Below are 22,636 nucleotides of genomic sequence, written 5' to 3' on the forward strand. Positions count from 1 at the left end.
ACGCGTGCAGCAAGCTGCAGGGCACCCCCAGAGCCCCCCCCCCGTGCATGCACCAAGCTGCAGGGCAGCCCCAGAGCCCCCCCATGCATGCACCGAGCTGCAGGGCAGCCCCCACGCGTGCAGCAAGCTGCAGGGCACCCCCAGAGCCCCCCCCCGTGCATGCACCAAGCTGCAGGGCACCCCCAGAGCCCCCCCCCGTGCATGCACCAAGCTGCAGGGCAGCCCCCACGCGTGCAACAAGCTGCAGGGCAGCCCCCCAGCCGGATCCCCCTGTGCAGGGGCAAGGCCAGCGTGGCGTGGCGTGGGGTATCCGCACCCCTTTGCCCTTGCCCTTGCTCTTCCCGCCCTTCCTGGGAAATACAAATCAATCCCTGCCCCCCCGGTGCGAGGCCCCTGCCCGGCACCGCCGCGCGCTGCTGGGAAACGTCGGTCGAAACTCGCCTTCCCCGAGCGCACCCGGCCCGGCCCCACGTGGGGACCTGTCGCCCCCCCAGCGGCCCGCGGACGCTTTAGCCCCGCCCCGCCGGAGACGCACCAATCCGCGCCGCGGGCGCTTTCGCTTTTGTCCCCGCGGCACCAATCCGGAGGGCGCTCGGGCCCGCCCCGCCCCGGCCGGAGCCTACAAAAGCGCGCGACGGCGGCGCCGAGCCCGAGTGCCCGGCCGGCTTCGCGGACCCGCTCGCGCAGGCGCAGACGGCGCTGCCCTCGCCTTTGCTGGATTACCGGCTCCGGCTCCGCTGTGGATTACAATTGCGCCATGACCCTGGAGGAGCTCGTCGCGTGCGACAGCCCGGCGCACAAGTAAGTGTCTGGCGGCCGCCGCCCGGCCCCGGCCCCGGCCCGGCCCGGCCCGAGCCCGCGCTCATGCCGCGTCTCTCCCGCAGGATGCAGGCCGTGAGCCAGGCGCTGGAGCAGCTGCTGGTGGCGGCCCAGAGGCAGGACTGCCTCACGGTGGGCGTCTACGAGTCGGCCAAGCTCATGAACGTGTGAGTATGGGCCGGGGGCCGGGCGTGCGCGGGGGGGCCGGGGCCGGGCGTGCGCGGGGGGCCGGGGCGGGCTGCCAGGCAGCGGGCGATGCCCGTGCCCTGCTCACCGCCGGCCTTGCCCCGCGCAGCGACCCCGACAGCGTGGTGCTGTGCCTCCTGGCCATGGACGAGGAGGACGAGGACGACATCGCGCTGCAGATCCACTTCACGCTCATCCAAGCCTTCTGCTGCGACAACGACATCCACATCCTGCGCGTGTCGGGCATGCAGCGCCTGGCCACGCTGCTGGGCGAGGGGGCGCAGGACGGCGGCGAGCCGCGGGACCTCCACTGCATCCTGGTGACGGTAGGTGCTCCCCGACGCGGAGGCTCCCGTGGGCAAGCGAGGGAGAAGGGGGCGGGCTGCCGTGACGCGGCGGGCAGGGCTTGCGTCATGCCGGAGGCATGATGCATCCGGCTCGTGTGGCCGCGAGCCAGGGCCTTCCCGGGCAGGGCCATTAGGGGATGGCTCAGGGCTGAGCCACGGTCTCGTGGCCTGGGGACATCACCCGCGGGTGGCTCATGCTCGGCACGTGTCCCCCCCACGCAGAACCCGCACACGGACTCCTGGAAGAGCCAGGGCCTGGCCGAGGTGGCCAGCTACTGCGAGGAGAGCCGCTGCAACAACCAGTGGGTGCCCAGCGTGGCCCTGCAGGAGCGCTGAGCTGCCCACGCGTGGACCAGGCAGAGGGGAGCCGATGAGAAAAGAAGGGGAGGAAAAAAAAAAGAGCCGGAGCAGCAGGAAAAAAAAAGCATGAGACCTTTTTTGTTTTGCCCCCAACTTTGCGACCCAGCGGCCCGTGACCCGCGTGGGCAGGGCAGGGCGCCTGCGTGGGAGAGCGGCTGCGCCTGCGGCAGGAGCCGGCCGGCAGGAGCGAGGCTCAGAAGGGCGCCGAGACCTCGGCACGCGTGAGCGTGCGTGCGTGCATTTGGCTGCGTGGGCAGGCGGTGCCACCCAGGGGTGACACGGGACTGGCTTTCTCCCTCCCAGGCCCCCCTATTGTGGGGGGGCCGGACTGGCAGGGGGGGAAGAGAGGCTGGACACCCCTGTGCCTGCTTTGTGCCGTGGATGGAGGACTGGAAGGGACAGTCACAAACGAACTGGTGGTGTTGTTTTTCTCCGCGGGGGAGAGCGTCTCCGTTTGCAAGCGCGACGCAGGACTTGGTGCATGGGGTTTCCTTCGCACTCCAGCCCGGAGAAGAGGGAGGAGAGCCTGGCTCTCCAGCTAGAGCCCTATTCTTGTACCTGATGACACCAAGAGATTTGCAATAAATTTTCTAAAGCCTCAACAACCCGCAGCTTCCTCTCGCCTCCTTCCCCTCGCCCCCCTCTTTGCCCTGCCCGGAGCGGAGCAGAGTGTCCTGTTCCTGCAGGAAGCCTCCCTGCTCTCAGCTCGGCCACCCAGAGCCAGCTCTTGCAGCCTGGCTCTTGCAAAACTGCAGCCTCCTCCCCTCCCTGCTGACGAGGAAGCTTTGCTAAAGGCGCCTGGGTGCTTGCACAGTTCCTGGCTTGCAGAGCTGCAGCAGGGAGGGAGGATTGGGGCTGGTTTCGGGGTGGGGAGAGTATGCCAAGGAAGGGCTCCAGGAAGTCTGAAGGGGCAGTGCAACCTTCCCCAGCTCCTGGCGCCAGCCCCAGCACTTTACAACAAGGGGGTTTTGCAATGAATGCACCCCTACTCCCCCTTCACAGCACCCTGGGGGGGCCTTGAGGCAGCCTCTCCTGCAGCTGGCTCTGGCTTGCGTAGCCTGAGCGGGGAGAGCTCAGCTGCTGGGCCCCACGCGGCTCCTTTCATGTCGTGGGGGCCGGGAAGGGGGGAGTGACTTCAAAGCTGCCTGCCCATCTGTTGGCAGAGCAGCTGGTGGGTGCTGCCAAGCTGCAGCAGACATGTCGCTTCCCCAGCTGCTGAGCAACTGCAGGGAGGGAGGGTGAGCACCGACCTGATGCCTGCCCCATGCACAGGGCCTTACCTGGGGCAGGACTTCCCAGGCTGGAGGCTGTGCACTTTGCTCCAGCTGCTACCTCCCAGCCCTTGCCAGGCTGACTTGGGATAAAAAAAAAAAGTCACTTCAGGTCCTGCTTTGAGCCTCCTGCAGCCCGGAGGAGGAAGCAGAGGCAGCCTGGGCATAGCCTTTGCTCTGCTTCCAGGCTCCAAGCAGCACAGACTTACCCTGCAATGGGCTCAGCCAGCGCTGGGCTGGAGAAACATCCTGCATCCATGCAACAGCCAGCAGTTGTGGCCTGGGCCGCACGGGTCCAGAACTTAGCGGTCAGCATCATGGACCAGGACTTCCAGCAGCCGCATCCAGCCCTCCCTGCTCCAGGCCATGTGTCCTTGCCTGACCCGGGCCTGAGGCTGCACCCCCGGCAGCACCAGAGCCCTTGTACCTGCCCTGGGCAGAGCCAGGGGTGTGGAAACACACCCATAGGACCCAAGGAAGAGGCTGTGCCCCCCACCACAGGAAGGGAAAGCCCCTGGTCTGTACATACCTGGCTCCACTCAGCACTGTGCCCCCACTGTATGGGCTTGCTGCACGTGGCAGAGATACTTCCCCCACCCCTGCACCTAATCCCCTTGGGCCCAAGCCTTGTGTTCCAGACATGGGAAACCCCCCTGACCCCAGGTGGGGGTTGCAGATAAGCAGTGGGTGTTTTTCAGGGCGGGCAGCTCGGTGCTGGGGGTGACACAGCCCTGGCCCTGTCTTGCCTGGAATCCCTGCTGCCCCCTGGAAAGCCTCGGGCCCTGCAGGGCTATTTAAAGGACAGCAGTTCCCACCGCCCCAGCCTGGCCGTAAGGGCTTTGCCAACCGCACCCGACGGAAATGCAGCCACCTCTGGAGAGAGCAGCTGCCGAGACGGAGAGGAAGCTTTGGCAGCTGCTACCCACACTGTTTCGGCAGAGGAAAGCCCCGAGAGGGGACACGGCCCCCCTGCGTGGGTGGGGGAGCTGCTCAGCCCCCGGTTAGGGCAGCGTCATGGCCAGGATGGGGCCAGCGGGCGCCTGACCATCATCTCCCATGCACCCCAGAGCAGAGCTGGGACCTCTCGATGAGAGCTGGCTTCCAAGTGTGCACAGTGCTGTACGTGCATGGGAAATGGAGCTGGTCCTCGCTACCGGGGCAAGGGGCAGTGCCCGGCCCCAGGTCCTGCAGGACTCTGCTTGCCCCCTTCTCCAACGCCCCCCAACCTGGCACGGGATCCTGGCCCGCAGCCCCCGGGGTGGCCTCCGAAGCATCCCCTGCCCCCAGCCTGCACCGCCAAGGCTGAGGAGGAAGGAGAAGGGCTGAGCCCTGAGCAAAAGTGAAATCGAGGCCCAGCAGCTGGTTTCCTGTGGCCTGAGCTCCTGACAGCGCCGGGGAGGGAGGGAGGGAGTCAGGTGCTGCGGGATATGGCTGAAAGGGAATCACAAGCCGCAGGAAACATGGGGTTTGGGACCCAGAATAGCCCCGATCGGTGCAGCAGCTTTACCGTCCGCACCTGCCGCTTGCACACGCACCCCCCGTGTTGCACGGGCACCTCCGCAGCCCGAGCATGGACCTGGACGTACGTGCCAGAGAAGGGGGCACCAAACAAGGCGTGCATGATCACACACCTGGCTTGCACACATCAGCAGGCTCCAGGGAGCACACAGGCACACGCGTGTGCGTGCCCTGGGATAGGCCCTTAGTGCACCGGCCATATGTTGCATGCACACGATGCTGTGTGGGGGCCCCCACCCCCAAAGATCTGCCCCTGCACCCCCTGGGACGGGCGCGGGGCTGCCCGGGGGACTGCCCAGCTCTCCCCTCCCCGCGTGCGTGGGCAGGAGGCAACTCCAAGCTGCCCCCGCGAGGGTTTGCCTTTCCCGTCGCAGGCGAGGAAACCCCCTTCCCCCCCAGCCACATCCAGGGGCTCCAGGACACCCCCGCAATCCCCGCCGCTGCGGTCGGGCCCCGCTGGGGGCACGAGGTAGCCCGCTGATGAGCTCAGTAGAAACCCCCCCGCGCCTCGTCCCTCCGCCCACGACGGAGCAGAGCGTCTCGCGCAGCAGTCGCCGCGCCACAAACCGCGCCGGAGGCAGCCGGGCCGGGCCCGAGGAGCCTCTCCCCCGCGGAGCTGCCCCAAAGCCCTGGTGGTCCCACGGGTGGGGACAATGGGGTCTGGGTGGGGGTGTCCCAGCACCCGGGGGGTCCCTCAGCCCGAGGGGTGCTGTCTAGTGGCCGGAGCTGGGAAGGGGATCGAGGGGTCAGGGAGGAGACCCCAGGAGTCCGGGCGGCGGGCAGCGACTTCCCGCGCTGTGCCTCAGTTTCCCAGGCGCGGGCAGCGGGCAGCGGGCAGCGGCAAGGCCGTCTGAGCTCCGGGGCACGGTTTGCCCTCTCCCTGCGTCCCAGGCCTGCGCTCTCCCGGAAGAAGCAGCCGGGGTTTCCCCGGGGAAGAAATCCGGAGCAACAAAGCCGGGAGGGAGCTCCCAGCTGCCGGGCGGCAGGAGCTGAGCAAACAGGGCCAGGTGGCTCCCGGGCAATAAGGAAGCGGTGCCTGCCACGGGGTCAGAGCCCCCTGGGCCACTGCACCCCGGGGCCGTCCCCCCCGCGCCAGCCCTGCCCGTCTCAGCGCGGAGGGGCGCGTGGCTCGGAGGCAGCCCCCTCCCAAATCAACCCGGAGGCCTCGTGACGTCAGCCCTGGCGTGCAGCAAGGTGCACAAGCGCTCACAAGCACCTGCCTGCCCATGCAGCCCCCCAGTTGTGCACCGGGTCACGCCTACGAGCGTGCACTGCTGGGCCGCGCATGCAGGATCCGCGGCTGGAAGCAGCCCCGTCCCCGTCCCCGTCCCCGTCCCACCCCGCAATAAGCAGGCTGCAGGAGGTGAATTTGGCCGAGTCTCAGCCACGCAGCTGTGGAGAGCCCCCTGCTCCTGCCTTGAGCAGCTCCCGGGGGTCCCAGCCCTCTCCCCAGGGATCCTGGCGGGGAGCACGGAGCTGTACTCACAGCCAGGAGGGCGGCCGAGCTGGGCGCTCCCAGCGGAGCCGGGCTGCCTGGATCCAGCTGGGCTCCGGCCCCGCAAGGCTCCCTGGGGCCGGGCTGATTGGTGCCAGCTGGGGGGGGAGAGCGGCCCCAGGGACTCGCGCCTGCTGGGGCCCGGCGAGAAGAGCCCTGCTCCAACCACTAGGCCCGGAGGGGACCCGGAGCCCCTGCTCGACGTGCGGGCACGCGGAGGCTGCCCGGGCAAGGGGCTTTGCACCCCGGGAGCAGGGCTGCGGGAGAGCCGGCCCCGTCCTCCTTCACGCTCACACGCCCTCACAGACCTGCGCATGCCCCCTCGCGCGTGCATGTGACCCCTTGCACGCTCCTATTCTGCGTGCACCCCGCTCACACGCACGCCGGCACGTCCGGGGCACATCCCCTCTCGCGCACAGCCCCGGGGGCTCTCTCACGCCGCCTTCCCAGGGTCAAGGCCCCCGCCTCCATCACCCGCAGCAGGAAACAGCCCCCGAGCTCCAGGCCCCTGCCCGCAACCCTGCCTGCCAAGCACTGGCCGCGCGTAACGGGGGCACCAAGGCGCACCCCTGCACAAGGCCATGCATAGAGCCCTAATGCCCCCCAAAGGTGCGGCTGCATTTCAGCTTTGCGGCAGGGTACGAAGCCCATGGGAGCCCCCTGGGGACCCCCTGGATTCCTCCCTGGCAGCCCCCGGCGCCCCCGCCCCAGGCAGCCAGCCCGTGGGGACCCGCGGGGACGGTGTTCGCCGGCCCAAGGCGACGCGCTGCTGAGCTCGGCTTCCTCGGAACCAGGGCGGTGGATCTAGCAGCTCCGGGGGGGCTGGCAGGGACACGTGGCATGCCGGGCACCCTGCGGACGCCACGCGGAGGGGATGGGGGGCCGTGTCAGGGTCACAGTGAACCCCCTTTGGTCACTCATCCAGTACCCAGGTGTGGGAAAGCAGGGCAGGGCAGGGAGCCCCCCCAGCAGGGACATCATGAAGGCTGGCACACGTGTCCCAGCCGTGATGGGGTCGCTGGGGCTCCCCAGCGCCAGCCTGGGCGCGTGGCACTGAGCTGGCGCCGCCGAGGACCGCGAGACCACCCCCCACCCCATGCACACACCCGCGGGAGCCGCTGAGCCGTGCACAGGGGCAGGCTGGACCCCGGGGTGCAGAGAGCCAGCCCGTATCTGTGGTTGCGCGTGCATGCGTGAGTGCATGCGTGTGCAGGCGGGGAGGAGGCTGCACCCCTTCGACAGCTCACACGCTCGTTGGCTCAGCTCCGAGCGCAGGCGGGGACCGGGCTCGTGTCCTCCCTGCTCCGTCTCCAGCTGCCGGCTCTCCCGCTGCGGCCGTGTCCTGGCTTCACCCACGGCAGCTTCGCACACGCACGCACGCACGCACAAGCAGGCGTGCGCGCACACACACAGGCCATGGGAAAGATGTCTCCTCCCGTCGTCAGCTGGCCTCCAGGTCCACCGAGGTCGGCACGGCACATCCCTGGCACCGCGCGGGCCTGTTCCTTCCCCCAGGTGCTCCGGGGAGGCTGCGTGCAGGGAGCTGCCCACGCCCGCAAGCGCACGGCACGTCCCGGGACAGGGCACACGTGCGGCTCCAAGCCCCGCCGGACCCTGTGCGGGGGCGATCGGCCCCGCTCTGTGCACATCAGCCCCGACGCGAGGAAACTCCCCTGCGCCCAGCAGCCGGGGCAGCAGTGCAGACCCTCGCCCACCCATGCTAACGTGCGGGCAGTGCCCAGGAGATCCCCCTCCCTCTGCAGTCGGTGCCCCTCGAGTGGCAGCTGCTGCTAGGGCGGCGCGTGCCCAGCGAAGCCCGGAGCAACGCCAGCAGGGTCCGGGGCTCGCCCGAGGAGACGGGCCGAGACGGCGGAGCAGGGGGCAAGCGAGACGCCTTCCTGGGGCTGCAGCCAGCAGGGTCCCAGCCTCCTGGCTCAGCCCAGGGTGGGATGAGTACCTGCCCCTCGTGCCCCCTGCCAGCACCGACATCGGAGGCCCCGGCCTGGGGGACACCCCGTGGCTGATCCCCACGGCGTCCGGCGTGCAGGGAGTGCGTGTGCGAGCCGGGCTCTGCAAACACCCACGGGCAATACAGACACGGCGTGCTCGGCTCCGCCGAACCGCGCCAGCGCCAGCCCCAGCCCCGTGCACATCGCGGGGTTACCTGGGGTGAGGCCACCTTTCCGCCCCGGGACCAGCTCCCTGCTGCTGGGCGAGTAGAGAGACACCCTGTCACACACGCATGTGAGCTTTGCATGCGTGCACAGACACACGCATGCAAAGAGCCACTGCTCCACCCAGGCGCGAATGCACACGCAGGCACAGTCGTGCAAATCCAAGCCTCGTGCACGTCCAAGTATGCATGCTGGCAGGCCCAGATGCACCGGGGCCCATGATGCACACGCACACGGCCACATGCAGCTTGTACGCAAACGGTCGCGTGCACGTGTCGTGCACACAAAGGTGCAAATACTCTCCCAAAGAGCGGCAACAAACACGTCCACATGGGCACACGTGCCCAAGGACACACGCACAACCGCACGGGGCTGCTGTGTATAAATGCACGCAGACCTCAGGATGCCCACGCTGCTCCGTGCACGCTCCCCTCTGCCCCCATGCTGAGCCAAGGGGGACCCCACCTGCTCCTACCCAGCCCCCCCGCACCTTCCTGGCGTTCCCCTGGAGCCCAGCCAAGCCACCCCCCCAGTGCAGCTGCATCAGCCCGGGCCCCCCAGGGAGCCGGGGGGAGGGGCTGGGGCCGCGGTCCAGCAGGCTGAGGTCAGGCCGGGGTAGGAGCACGGAGGTGGGCTCCAGATAAACCAAAAAAGGTCAGGAATGCGGGGCCGGATCTGCCTCTTCCTGCCCCGACAATGTCCCGGGCCTTATCACGGCTGCTCAGGAGCGGGGGCTGGGGGCGGCCGGCTGCAGCTGCGGGGAAGCTGCAACCTGGCAGGCCAGCCCCGGTCTGGGGGCGGGGGCCGGACCCCGCCGTGCTCAGCGGGGGGCTGCGGGGGTTGCTCCGCGCTTGACTTACACCCGGGCAACAAGCTCCCTCCCGCCCAGCTGCCCTGGCATGGGGGAGGCCCCCTTGCGGCGCCCCCTCCTGCAAACGGGGGTCAGCAGCGACGGGGTGAAAGGGCCGGCGGAGCGGTGCCCCCGAGGCCGGCGAGGCCGGCCCACGTGCCAGGCCCCCGGGGCGAGGCGGGGTGCACGGCCAGGCTGGGGGCCACGCGCCACCGGCTTTCCGGCTGGCTGGCCTGCCCAGTGACCCCTGGCCCCCCCGGGAGCCGCGTCACCCCGGGGGCGGCCGGGGCTGGACCTCATTTGCTGCCTGTAACGAGCGGGCTGGTCTCGGCAGCAGCTTGGGTGGGGGCCCCGGCCTCCGCTGCCCCGGGGGTCACCGGCGGGTGCATGCCCCGGCTGCAGGGAGGGGCAGGCTGAGCTGCACCTGGGACGGATCTGGCCCCGTGGGCACGGGCCGGGGCGGGGCCGATGGGGACGTGCGCGGGCAGGGAGCGAGCCCCGAGCCGGGCGCGGAGCCGCGCTGCCCCCCGCAAGCGCTCACGTGGCTGCGGCGGGAGGAGCGGGTGCGGGGAGGCGCCCGGAGCAACCCCGGCACCTCCTAAACAGGATGCGGGGCCGCAGGCAGGCCTGGCTAGAGCGGGGGCTGGGCCCCTGGACACCCGGGTCCTCTCCCGAGCCAAGACGTGTGGGTGAGAAGATGCCACGCAGCTTTCCGCCCCGTGCCTCAGTTTCCCCCTCCCTGAGCTGCGGGGGCGGGGGGGTCGGTGCCCCAGAGGCACCCGGGCAATGACCTGAGCTGGTCCCGGCGCTTCACGCTGCCCTGCCCCAGCTCGGGCTGCCCCGGGTTATCCGGCGGCACCAGCGCGGCCCGCCCCCGCCCTGCGGCGGGGAGATAGCGGCCCCTCCGCCCGCGGCGACGGGGTCAGGCGCACGCAGCCTGGCCGTCCCACCGGCCTCCTCCAGCCGCAGGTGCCAAGCTCGCGCCGGGGGTCCCCAAGCAGAGCCCCCCCGACTCGTTGCACCGCTGAGACCCAGGCATCACGGCCAGCGCCGACCCGGCCCGTGCGACGGGCGGGCCCGTGCCCGGCGGCAGTGCCTGGTCCCCGGGAGCGCGGGCACGCAGGGCCGAAGGCCACGCGGGCGTCACCCGGGCGCTGGGCACCCGTCCCTGGTGGGAGCTGTGGGGCGGGAGGGTCAAGCCTGCCCCAAAGGGCTCCCACTAGGACTGCGCTAGGCAGGCAGAGGAGGGGAAACTGAGGCACGGAGCAGGGGAGGGAGAAGCGGGACTTGACCCCAGGGCCCTAGCTGCACCGTCCTCCTCCTCAGATCCCTGGAAAACCTCAGCGGCAGGGATGACATCAGAGTGACCTCACGGCAGCAAGGTCCTGTTTCCAGTGAGAAAGGGGAAGTTTCAGCTTTGCTGACTTCAGGGGAAAACGTGCCGGGGGCCAGGGCGGTGCAGGGCCCAGCGTGCCCCGAACCTGGGACTCGGGGCCAGCGCGGGCTCCTCGCCCCGGGAGGGAGGGCCCGCGGCCGGGGCCGGCCCCCGACTCGCCTCCCGGCGGGGGCATCGGGCCCGCGGCCCAGCGGCCGGCTGCGGGCCGGGCTCGCAGGCGGCGGCAGATCTGGCGCTCGGGGCAGGCTGCACGGACCCGGGCGCGGAGGGACAGGGTCCTCGGCTGCCTTTCCCGCCCGGCAGGGCCGCCGCCGCCGAGGCCGCGGAGGTGCGCAGCGGGCCCCCGGCCCCGTGGGCCCCGGCTGCTCGGCCGCACCGCGCCGCCGCGCTGGGAAGCGGTGACGCGCGGAAAGAAATCGGCCCTGAAAGCAGAAGTGCCGGCGACCGCAGGCGGGGCCGGCGGCCAGGCAGCCCCTGCCCCTGCCCCTGCCCCCGCTAAGCGTGCCAAGTGATTTAGGCCCCGCGCTCTCAGCCCGTGCAAGCCCCCAGGAGCCAGCGCCCTTGGGCCTGATCCTGCACGGCCCCATTCAGGCGCAGGGCGTTGTTGTGGGGGCGTGGAGCCTTGCCCGCGCCGGCGGGGGCAGGATCAGGCCCCTGATGTGCGGGGGCGCGAGGGGCAGGGCCGCGCCGCGGAGGGCCGGGCGGGGCCAGGACGCCTGGGCGCTCCCCGCTCCGTTCAAGCAGGGGCAGCTCCGAGCCTCAGTTTGCCCACCTGTGAAGCCCCCAGCCTGATACGGGCACCCCGGATGGGAGGCTGATGAGGTTACCATGGTTACCGGCAGCGGTGCACACTGGGAAATTCCAGCATCTCAGGAGCGCGGCCGCCCCCTCCACCCGCCCAGCCTCACAGCTGCACGCCCGGGGCCAGGCGGCCTTGTGCACGCACATGCACAAGTGCCACCGTGTCCCCAGCACGGCGCCTTCCCCACGCTGCCGTGCGTGTGAACACGAGCAAAACCACCAGGCCCCAGATGGGACGTGGCCCTCCCAGGTGTGCAACACGGCAGGGAGAGACCAACACCGCCACCGCGGCAGAGACACACACACACACACAGGTGAGCATGGTGTCTCACACACACACACACACACACACACACACACACAGAGGCCTCGAGTGCCGCCCCCCCAGTTCCAGCACACACAGTTCTGCTGCCAGACGTGCCCGTGATTTACACACGCGCAGGTCCGTGCACTGTTCACACCTGGCATCCTCCCGCCGGGCCTGGGCGCAGCGCTCTGCTCTCGCTCTCCCCCGTAACAGCGGCCTTGGTTTTCCTTGCTCGCTGGGCTGTTCCTGCCACCCCTGCCCTCGCCCGCCCCGGGAACCCCGTCAGGAATAAAGCCTCCTCCCAAACCTACACACGCAGACCTCGCTCGCGGTCTCGCCGGGGGGCATGTGCATGCCCACGCTCGTGCAAATCCACATGGGGCAGGGCCAGAGACGCCCCAGGCTGGCGTAAACCCCGAGGCCGACTGAGCTCCCGGAGGTTTCCCCGTGGGGCGGGAGACAGGAGGGGAGGGGAGGGGTCGGCTCACTCAGGCCTCATCCAGGCTGGGGTAAAAGGTGGTTTTCCAGGCCCGGCCTTTGCATCTGCCCCCCGTGAGCGGCAGAGACGCAGCACTGAGCCCTGGGAGCAAGAGCGGCACCTTCTCTGGGCACGTGCCCGGGCGCCTGGGCTCCCCCCTGCCATCCCTGCTCTGCCTGGGGCTGGGGGCAGCGGGGGGCCCCAGCCGGGCACTGCTCTCGATGCCCCCGGCGGGGAGCGATGCCCCGGGCCGGGGCTTGGCGGCCTGCCCCCCCCGCGCGGCGCTCCCCGGCGCTGGGAGAACCTGGCGCCGTCCCAGGACGGAGGCGCGGGCAGCCCGGCTCTAGCAGCTGAGCACCCCCCCCCAGCCCAAGCAGGCCCTGCCTCTGCCCCCGGCTCCGGAAACACCGTGAGAAAGTGATGCAATTCTGCCCCCCCCATCACCTCTGCCCCTCACCGGGCCGCGGAGGGGACGTGGGAACCGGCGGGTCCCCCTGCCTCACGTGGGAACAGGCATGTGCAACCCAGGAGTCCGGGCACCCGTGTCCCATGGGAGCCATGGGAGGGGTCATTGTCATGCCCTCAGTCTGGGGCTGGGGGAGCAAGGGAAGCCCTTGCTCTGTGTGCAGCACCCCCCCCCCGCCCGCCCATCACCCCTCCTTGCAGCTGAGTCAGCGGCTTCCCCGGGCTGTGCCAGGTGTGGGGGCGGGCGAGGATCCCATGCCCTGAGCAGGACTTTCTGAGCAGGGCCAGCCCAGCGGAGGCCTCCTGGCACAGATTCAGCCCCAGCTGCACCTGGGATTGCCCCTGGGGTGCAGAGGCAGGTCCGGAGGGCAGGGGGCATGTCCGTGCCAACGCCACACGCGTGCCAGTGCAACGGTTCCCATGCATCGCTGCATCCCACCCGCAGCTGCACCCCCATCGGGGCAGCACGTGCAGGCCGTGCTGCCCCGTGCCCCAGGCAGGGGCTGGATGCATGTGAGGGGTCTCCCTTCCTCCCGGCAGCCTGGCCCCGGTGCGGGGCTGCGGGCAGACGCACACCTTGTGTAAGCAGCGCGGTGCACAGAGCCCCACTGTCTGCGCCTCGCGCTCCGGTGCTGCCAGACCCGGGAGTGGAGCCAGCGGGGGCCGGCGCCGGGCAGCATCCCGGGGCCCTGCCGGTCAGCGGAGCAAGGGGTCAAGGTGTGCTCTTGTCCCTGCTGGGCCCCGGGATCTCAGCCGGCCGGCGCAGCGGCAAGACCCCCCCGCGTGCCCACATGGGTGCATGTGCACACGTGTGTGAAGGCAGATGTGGCCGCAGGCATGTCATGAAGCCCAGGGTTGCCACCCCCATGAGCCTGCAGCACGAGTCCAGGGGACACGCGTGCATCCCCGACCCGCGCACCCATGCATGCGGCCTGCCCACGCGTGGTCCCGTGTCCTTTGAAGGCTTCCCGGTGCCCTCGGCCCTGGCCGCAGGTCCTGCCGGGCACCACCCACGTCCCCCGGGCAGGAAGCAGCCAGCGTGACTCAGGGACCTGCCCTGTCCTCCGCGGGCTCCCTGCGCTGACTCAGCCCCCCAGACCCAGACGGGAGACTTCGGGAGGGTCGGTGTCTCCACGCGCCCGCCCACCGGGCCCGACTCCAGCTGTCGAAAGTCCAGCAGACAGGAGGATCCCGACGCTCGGGCCAGGAGGAGCCGCCAGACTCGGGGGTGGGAGGAGAGGGGGAAGCCTGGGGCCGCCCCCCCAGCTTGGCCTCGCACCAGGCCCACACAGGCAGGGATGGGAAAAGCCCAGCGCAGGGACCAGCCGCTCCCCGAGATCCCAGCTCCGGGGACCCAGGGTCCGATGCTGAGGCTGGTGCCAGAGGCCTCTGGGGTCCTGGCTCCCAGGTCTGTGCCCAGTGCTGAGCCAGGGCCAGGCACCGTGGGCCGTGGTGCCCGCAGCGGCTGCCCGGGGAGAGCGGGGCCCCGGGAACAGCCGGCCCCGGTGCTTTGGCAAGCCCTGCTCGCGTGACAGGCCGGGCCGGGCTGCCTGCCCAGGGCTGGGGTGGGGCTCCGCGGTGCTCAGTGCAGGGAAATGGGTGCTGGAGCCTGGCAGAAGCTGCCACGTGGCTGCCGGCACCTGGGGTGCCAGGCATGGGGAGGGCATGGTCGGGGAGAAAGGAGGAAGCAGGAAACGCAGCCCGGGAGAAAGGCGCTGGTGCCCGGATGGAAGGGGTTTTGGAGCCCATTTCACAGCAGGGGAAAACTGAGGCACTGGCTGGAGGCAGCACGGACAAGGCCTGCTCTGTCACCTGCCAGCACCTCTGCGCTCCCCCAGAGCCAGGCCCTGGTGCTAAGCCCTGGGGCTGGGCTAGTGGCCTTGGTGATTAGGGCACCAGAGCCAGGCAATGTGCCCAGCTCCCCGAGGCCACAGCAAAGCTCCCCTCCCCTGCCCCCCCCATGCCCCCAGCCCCAAGGGGTCAGGATGGGGTGACCGGGGCCCCGTGCAGCACCCCACCCCCTCCTCCCGGCAGCCGGAGCTCAAGGCGTCCGCGCTGCAGGGCAGATTACTGGGAAGTGGGTCAGAGGGATCGGGTGAGGCGGCTCCCGCGGGGCCTGGCTGGCAGCCAGGGCACGAGGTCCAGCGGGACTGGGACACGGTGTCCTGGGCACTGGCGAGCAGGTGAAGGGGTGGCAGTGCCAGGCAGTGTGCCAGTGGGGATTGGGGAGTGTGTGTGTATGTGCGTGCCCTTGTGTGCGTGTACCCTGAGAGCACAGGGGTGCGTGTGTGTGCCCTGAGAGCATAGGTTGCACACGTGTACATCTGTGTATGTGTGTATGCGTGCATTTGCGTGTGCCTCTGAGAGCACGGGGGTGCACATGTGCTCTGTGTGTGTGTGTGTGTGTGTGTGTGTGTATGCGCCCCTGGGAGCATGGGGGGCACGTGTGCATCTCTGCCTGCACATGTGCACGCACAACCATGCCCGTGTGCATCTGTGCGTGCCCCTGCATGTCTGTCCCCGCATCTGTGTGTCTGCGTGCGCTGCAGGGCGACTTCCTGGCCCCCCCCCCGGAGGACGCGCCAACCTTGGCTCTCCCGGCGCCATGGAGCCGGGGCATGTTGCCGCTCGGACCCGCGGCGCGGACCCCTGGGTTTGTTCCCCCCAGCCAGGCCCACGTCCCGCTCAGACCCAGGCCGCAGCTGATGCAGGCGTCAGGGCCCCGAGGCCGAGCCGAGCCCTCGGCCCCCCCAGCGCTGGCCCACGGGAGCCGTGCTCCACCGTGGGCACGGTGCCCCCAGCCGCGCGGGATGGTCCGGGCGACCCCCGGCTGCTCAGGCCCGCGCCCGCCCCAGCCCGTGTTTGTTTGTCCTTTGCTTTTGCAGCTGTGCGGGAAGTGACCGCCGAGATGAAAGCTCCCCACGCTCCCTGGGAAACCAGCCGCCCCGCGGCCCCCTCCCAGCCCCGGCCAGGCCTGGCTTGGCCTCGCACCCGGGCGGCTGCGGAAGCGGGGGGTGGATCCGGCCAGCTCACGGCCGCTGGCGGGGCCCGGGTGTCGGTCACATCAGGGCCAAAGCGGCAGCCAAAGGTGGACCACCTGGGCTGGAGAGAAAGGGGACTGCGTGGGGGGCCTGCAAAATGCCTGCCCACCATTGCACGTCCTCCCCAGCCCCTGCCCCTGCCCCGCGGTCACGGGGGCCGGACCTGGCCGCGACCCCCTACCCCTGTCGCCTTGAAGACCCCCCCGCCCCTCTTAGCTACCGCCCAAGGGCCGCAGCCACCTCTGGGTGCGACACAGCTGCTCCTCCGGTGCAGGAAGGGGGCCGAGCCCCGGGAGGGGCACGGTCACCTTTGAACAGCCGGGCGAGCGCTATTGCTCTTGGCACCGGTGCCGCGGAGGGAAACGCTCCGAGCCCTGCGGCCCCGTGCCAGAGCCAGCGCCGGCCCCAGCCCCAGCCCCTCCTCGCAGGGCAGAGGGGGGCACCGGGCTGCACGGGAGGGGGTCCCAGCTGCAGGCCGGGGCAGGCGGAGGCGGGCGAGGGTCCAGGGGCAGCAGTGGGGTCGTGTGGGTAGGGGAGAGCCTTGGACTGGGCTCGACTGAGCCAGAGCCTGGCCCCTGCAGCCTGGGCAGCTGAGCGGGGAGCCCAGGCCTCTGCCCGCGCACCGTGGGATGCTGCGGCCTGTACTTTTCCAGCCCAGCCCCGGGCAGAGCGAGGCGGGGGTGCGGGGACAGGGCTGGGCCCGCTTCCCATCACTCACAGCCGCGCTGCACCCCCGGGGCCTCCCCTGGGGAGCTGGGGGCCGCGCGCAGCCCTTCCCTTCGCACGAGGAGGGAGTTTCCACTGGAAACCTCCGACCCCGCAGGCGGGTGAGCACGTGTCGGCTCCGAGCGGGTGCCAGGGCCGCGGGGTGGGGGGGCTCGCATTTCCCTGCCCGCGCGACCCAGGCACTGGGGTCAGTGCTCTGGGATGGGAGGGGAGGGACACACATGCATGCAAGCAGGAAGGGAAATGGGTGTGCGTGTATGTGTGCATGAGTGCAAGGAAAAGTGTGTGTGTGTGCATGTGCGTGGCCATTCATGCACAGGAGAGCTAGGGAAGCTGTGTGTGTATGTGGGCGTACGAGAGGAAGGGAAGGTGTGTGCGCAAGTGTGTGTGTGCGCATGCATCATAGCAGATAATATGCCTGTGTGCACAAGAGCAAGGGAAGGTGTGTGTATATGTGTGCGTGCATATGTGTGCACACATGTAGGACAGCAAGGAAGCTGTGTGCATGTGTGTAGGTGCACATGTGCGCTAATGAGAGTAAGGGAAGGGGGGGGTGTCAGTGCATGCGTGTGCACATGTATGACAGCAAGGGAAGGTATTGCACACACACTTATGCCTGTGCCAGCAGGATGTGGGGGGTGCACAAATGCTCTGAGTCTGGCCCCCTTCCCAGCTGGGAAGTGAAGCATCTGCGGCCTGCTGGCATGACCCGGCTGGCACCCACCTGCCCCTCGCCCCCCAGCTCCCTCCTGCTTCCCCAGGGGAGGGGGAGACCCCAGTCCTGGCCCACAGGTCCCTGCAAGTGCTGCTGCATCCAGTCTAGGCATGACCAAGACCCCCCAGGCTTTGCCAGCCCCAAGCCACGGGAGTTGGGAGGCAGCTGCATCCTCACGTCCATCAGGGCAGAGGCAGCCTGGGAGCCCGCGCCCGGTGCCTGCAGCTGACCTAAGACCCGGCCTGGCGCACATGCCACCACCTTTCTGCCCTGTCCGGTCAAATGGGGAGTAGCCAGGGAGAGAAAGGAGCAGCCCCCCACCTCCGGAGCGCTGCGCTCTGCATGAGTTTCCATTGGCAGTGCACGCCTCAGCCACGCGTGTGCATCCGCACCAATGCAGCCACGCATGTGGATTTGCAGGCAGACCTGCTGTGCCCACGTGGCCTGTAGCCCGAGAGTCCTGCTGGAAAATCCCGGCCCCTCCCTGCCTGCCCTGCTCCGGTCCCCACAGGTAATCCATCACTGCCGGTTCCTGCCTCCTCTCCAGCTCTGCCCTTTCTCCCCAGTCTGGATGAGGCCCCAGGGTCGCAGGGGCAGCACAGCACGTGCTACGGGGTCGGGCTGCACAATGCTTGGACCCGACAGCTGCTGGACCGGGATGGGGGGTTCCTTTTTGCATGACAATGCTGGGAGCAAAGCCCCAGCTGCTCCAGACAGGCTGGGCCATGTGAGGGGGAGTGGGGGCTGAAGATGAACGGGGCAGGGGATGGGACCCTCCAATGCAGGCCAGGCTAGGAGGGGCTGGGGCTGAGGTCCAGCAGAGTATTTGGCGGCTGCAGAGTAGCCTCCCCAAATATCAAGTCCTGCCTCCCCCTGGGGTGGCACAGATGTCCCTGCCCCCCCCCCGGTGCTGCGCCAGCTGGCCAGGCCGGCACGGGGCAGATGGCTGCAGACGGGGAGACAATGGGCCACCCTGGGAGAGGGGCAGCACGCGGGGCAAGGCCTGCCCACCAGCAGCAGGCAGCCCCGGCAGTGCGGACCCAGGAGTCCTGGTGCCCAGTCCCATGTCCGGGGCCTTGTGCTCCCCGCTGGGCATGGACCCAGGCCCAGGCGCCTGCTCCAGCCACTGGGCCCCCGATGTGCTGGCCTGGGATGGCTATTGCACTGGGCACAGCAATGATACCCCGTCCCGTGAGACCCGGGGAGAGTCAAGAAGCCCTGAGCACCCGTCCCCCGGCCTTGCTCAGCGCCCTGCTCCCTTCCCAGGGCTGCCCATGGGACCAAGTTCGGCCGCAGCACTCAGGCCCCAGAGCAGGCACATCCCAAGGGGACTGGGGGTGTTTGTGGGCTTGATCCTGCTGCTCAGCAGGTACTGAGGGCAGGATCAGGCCCTGCATGGGCCACTCAAGGAAGTCAGAGGCCCCTGCACGGAAGATTTCACCCTAATGCTGGAGATGCGTTCCCCGCCCCCCAGACACAGCCACAGGCCCCCTGCTAAGGGGCGGATGTGCTGCCAGCTGTGCAGTGCCAGCTGTGCCCGGTGCAGCTGCAGGAAACCAGTGAGGATGGCACGGCACGGAGCTGGTGCGCACGGCACGTGTGGGTGCCCGGGTCCCTCCAGCACTGCTGGGCGGGCTTGGGCACGGGGCCCCCGGAGGCGACATGGTAGGGGGAGGGAAAAGGCAAGTTTTGCACGGAGCTTGGCACACCCATTATTCCCAGCATGCACACACTCGTGCTTGTGTGCACAGCTGCACATGCATGAAAGCACATCCACACCAACCTGCACGTGCAAAACACGCCTATACCCACGTGCCCAGGCTTTTGCATACACCTGTGCCTGCTAGTCCGTGCATGCGCATGAGCGCGCGCACACACACACACGCCTGCACTCGCAAACATGCCTGCACACGTGTGGCCAGACTCATGCAAACGGCCGTGCATGCGAATACATGCACACACCCCTGTGCTAACCTCAAGCACACCCAGGGAGGACACACACGGAGGAACTGGCTGTCAGTGCTGGGGGGTGAGGGCACAGCCCGAGGGGCCTCAGCAGAGCCAGGAGGGTGCTTTCCTCCCTGCCCCCCCCCGCGGGATTTGGCTCCAGGAGAAGCAGGGCCGGGGCAGCCGGTTGGGAGCAAATGAAGGGACCATTGATGGAGGCCTGGTACCTACGGAGCAGCCTCCCTGGCTCTGCCCCGGCCCTGGGCACCGGCTATTTGTGGAGCCGACCAGGGGCAGGCCGAGGTTCCTAGCCTCCGACGACGCCAAGGGCGGATAATTATAGCCACAGAGGCTAAAAATAGGCCGGGGAGGAACAAGGAGGGTTATTTTTAGCAACGGCTCAGAGCTTTGTTCCATCAGCAACTTCTAGCGCCCGCGCTGCGTCTCCGAGCCGGGGCTGGGAGCGCAGCCAGCGGGGTCTGCCCACGCCCTGCCCCGCACGCCTGGAGCTGCCAGGCTCCCGGATCCCCCAGGGCCAGGACTGGGGGTCACTCTTTGCCACCCGGGAACGCGGCCTTCAGCTTTGCGCTGCCAGGGACAAGCTGGGATCGGGCGGGGTGAAGGGCTGGGGGCAGAAGCGGCAGGGTGCTGGGGTCCAGGCTCCCCTGTACGAATGCAGGGAGAGGCGCAGACCGCGTGGGTCTCCGCAGGCTCCAGCTGCCAAAGGCCTGGGAGGTCAGGCAAGAGGCCTCAGAGGCTCCTCAGCTCCAGGAAGCGCCAGGCAGGAGATGAGACAAGTCAGGGCTCTGCACCTCTGCCCGCTGGTGCCAGACGCTTGGTACCAGCCGGGGAAGCCGCCGAGGGGGGCGTTGCAAGAGGTGCAGGGGCCCAGGGCCGTTCGCATCCAGCTCTGCAAGCCCGGCCCCTGCCTCTGCCCCTCGCGCCCACTTCCCAGCCGCTGTCCCCCAGCCCCTTGCAGGGGGGCTGAGCCTGGCACCAGAGCTACTCCGGCTGCCTCAAGGGAGGCTGCAGGAGGGGTTGGCCAGGGCGGCAGACGTCTGCCCCCTCCCCAGCTTCTTGGCAGCCTCCGGAGGCAGGAGCCAAGCCGCCGTGCGACGGATCCAGGAAGGAGCGGAGTCGAGGAAGGAGCGGGGGTCTCTGCGATGGGCCAGCCCTGCTGAATCACGCCCCAGGGCTGTGGGGTGGCGTCATGCGGCGGCTTCCCAAACGCCCTGGCGCCTGGCCCGAGCTCCTCACGTGGCTGGCGAACAGCCGGGGCAGGAGCCAGCGTGCGGGAGTGTGGTCAGGGAGAGGGGCTGCACCGACACGGGGCTGGGGGGCCTGGGACTGGCCTCTGCGCAGCTCCTCCAAGGGCCCTGCTCAGTCTGGAGCCAGAGGCCAATGCCCCAAGCAAGTCCCCGGGCTCCTGAGACCCACAGGCTGCACAATGCCCCTGGCTCAGACAGGCCAGGCCTGGCTGCACAAAGAGCGGGAGTGTGGCCCTCGTGCGGGCACAATGCACACATGTGCATGCAGCTGCGTGCACAACTGGAGCGGCCACATTGCCTCTAGTGGCATGTCCTACCCCGCCACCCCGAAGCAGTGCTCCTTGCCCACTGCTGCTTGCGGCCCCTGTGCCTCAGTTTCCCTAGATGGATGACAGTGCCACGTGCAGGAGCTGAAGGCCAGGGCAACTGGGGGATACAGCAGGCGGCTCGGAGGACAAGACCCAGCCTCCTGCAGACAGACTGCGCCTCTAGCCGCGGCCTTGGCTGCCTCCAGGCCAAGAGCTCCAGCTCCCAGCAGCTTCCAGCCCAACGTTTCGGGACAGACGCTGAGGAATCCCAGCTATTCCAGGCATCCGCAGGAAGCTCCAGCCCCGGCCTCCTGCTCAGGGTGCATTCCTGCCAGGGCGGGCGCGGGCTGAGCTGTTCCCAGCCCGCGGCCTGCCAGGAAAGGGGGCTGGCGCGCCGGCGGAGCCCCAGGTTTCTCTTGGCAGAGGAGCCCAGGCAAAGACAACAGCCTTATAAAGGGAGACGGGTAGGGCAGATGGGGCCGGGGCAGGGAGAAGGCATGTCCCTGGAGTGAGATGGCACTGGTGGGGGGGACCAGGCAGCACAGGGGGAGCTGCAAACAGCAGCCCATAGAGAGCTAAAGGCCCCAGGGAACTGCACCTCCTGCTGCAAGCCGGGGTCACCTATCTGCGACCAGGGACGTGGCCTGTGCCGGCACAGCCCTGCACCGCACCTCGCTGAACAGATGTGGACAGATGGGATCTGCCCCAGGGCAATTTACCTTGGGGGTTTACAGCCAAGGCTCTGGGGGGCACTTCTGGGCAGGCAGGGAGGGGTCACCCCTGCCCAGGGCTGCGCTGACAGCCTGCTGTGTCCCTTATGCCAGTGGAAAGCAGCGTCTGCTGCATCCTGATGACGCTGGTGCAGCTCCGTGCCCTGCCCTGGCCCTGAGCGCAGTGCCCTGAATGCCGGGCCCACCGGCGGCCGGAGCCGGGGCTGGCACAGCCTCGCTCCGGCGGGCAGCAACCACGCGTAGCGCGGTGTTTGCATCAGATGCACCCACGAACCAAGCAACGCGTGTCCCCCTGCACACCCTGCTCCTCGCACGTGCTGGTGCCAGGAGAGGCGGCGTCGCCTGGTGCAGGGGCTTCCAGGAAGCCAGGCCAGGGAGCGGGAAAGGAGAGCACCAGGACAATAGACACTTCCCTTTTCAGAGAAGAGTAACTCCTCCCGCGAGGGCAAGAAACGAAAGGCCGGCCCGTGCAGCCCGTCTCCAGCCCACCCTCCTCCCTATGGCAGGATCCGGCCGCTTTTCCCAGGAACGTGGGAAGCCCCTGTGCTGCGCCCAGCTGCCGCCTGGCAGGAGGCTCCAGCTCCTCCGGAGCTACCTCTGGGCTGGGCACGGGGCCTGGCGCCCTGCACTGGGACGGATACCACCCGGGGCCGCTCAGGCGCTGGCGGGCCTGGGACCCGGAGCTGTACACGGCCTCTTGCCCCACCGCTACCCCGAGCCTGGCAGGGCGAGCGCACGGCAGGAGGCCAGAGGGCAAGGACCGGCTTGTCCCACTTCAAAGCCAAGGCCCCAGGAGATGCAGGGACTTGCCCAAGGGTGGGCAGCGGGTCAGGCCGAGCCTGTAGCAGAACTTGCGGCCCCGCGGGGTCACATGAATGGCACCACGACACAGGGGGTTTTGCCTTGCAAACATGGAGAAGCCAAAGGCGGCAGGTCCTTGCGGGGACTTCCCGACCTGGGACGTGGCTCGGAGCCCTGGATCCCACTGTTCCTGGAAGGCAGGAAGGATGCCGGTGCAGGACGTGGAGCTGGAGGAGCGGGTGGGAATGCAAGCCAGGCTGGGCTGCAGGGCATCTGCGGCCTCGCACAGGCCGGCTGCTGGGGTTCAGCCGCGCGGGGCAATCTGAGCACCTACCTTGCCGTGGCATCAGGGCAGCATCCAGGAGAGGTGGCTTCAACCAGGGCTCCCCTCCTCTGGCTCCGACGCTGCTGGGGACACTTGGAGCACGGCCAAGACGAGACACCAGCTCCATTAGGCCTGTGCAACCTCCTAATCGAGTAGCACCTTGCACATGCACGGCGCAGGTCTGGCCCACTGCCCTGGCGCGGGGGCTCTGTCTCACCGTGGGGTGGACAGAAGGGGAAGGAAATCCCTGACGCTCTCGGGTTTAAGTTACTGGGGATGGCTGGAGACCAAACCCCAACCTGAGCCA

The 22,636-nt window shown here is 69.1% G+C and overlaps 1 protein-coding gene across 1 annotated transcript; it reads left to right on the forward strand.

Moving 5' to 3' along the window:
- The first annotated feature begins 641 nt into the window (after positions 1-641).
- GADD45B (growth arrest and DNA damage inducible beta) lies at positions 642-2,317 on the forward strand. Its single transcript, XM_090027962.1, has 4 exons — positions 642-801; positions 885-986; positions 1,115-1,331; positions 1,575-2,317. Exons 1-4 carry the CDS (start codon positions 758-760, stop codon positions 1,686-1,688), a joined length of 477 nt encoding a protein of 158 aa, XP_089884088.1. The 5' UTR covers positions 642-757; the 3' UTR covers positions 1,689-2,317.
- The last annotated feature ends 20,319 nt before the right edge of the window (positions 2,318-22,636 follow it).

The sequence above is a fragment of the Crocodylus siamensis genome, chromosome 14 (assembly GCF_052110815.1).
Source record: "Crocodylus siamensis isolate JL-2025a chromosome 14, ASM5211081v1, whole genome shotgun sequence".
In the NCBI taxonomy this organism is placed as follows: domain Eukaryota; kingdom Metazoa; phylum Chordata; order Crocodylia; family Crocodylidae; genus Crocodylus; species Crocodylus siamensis.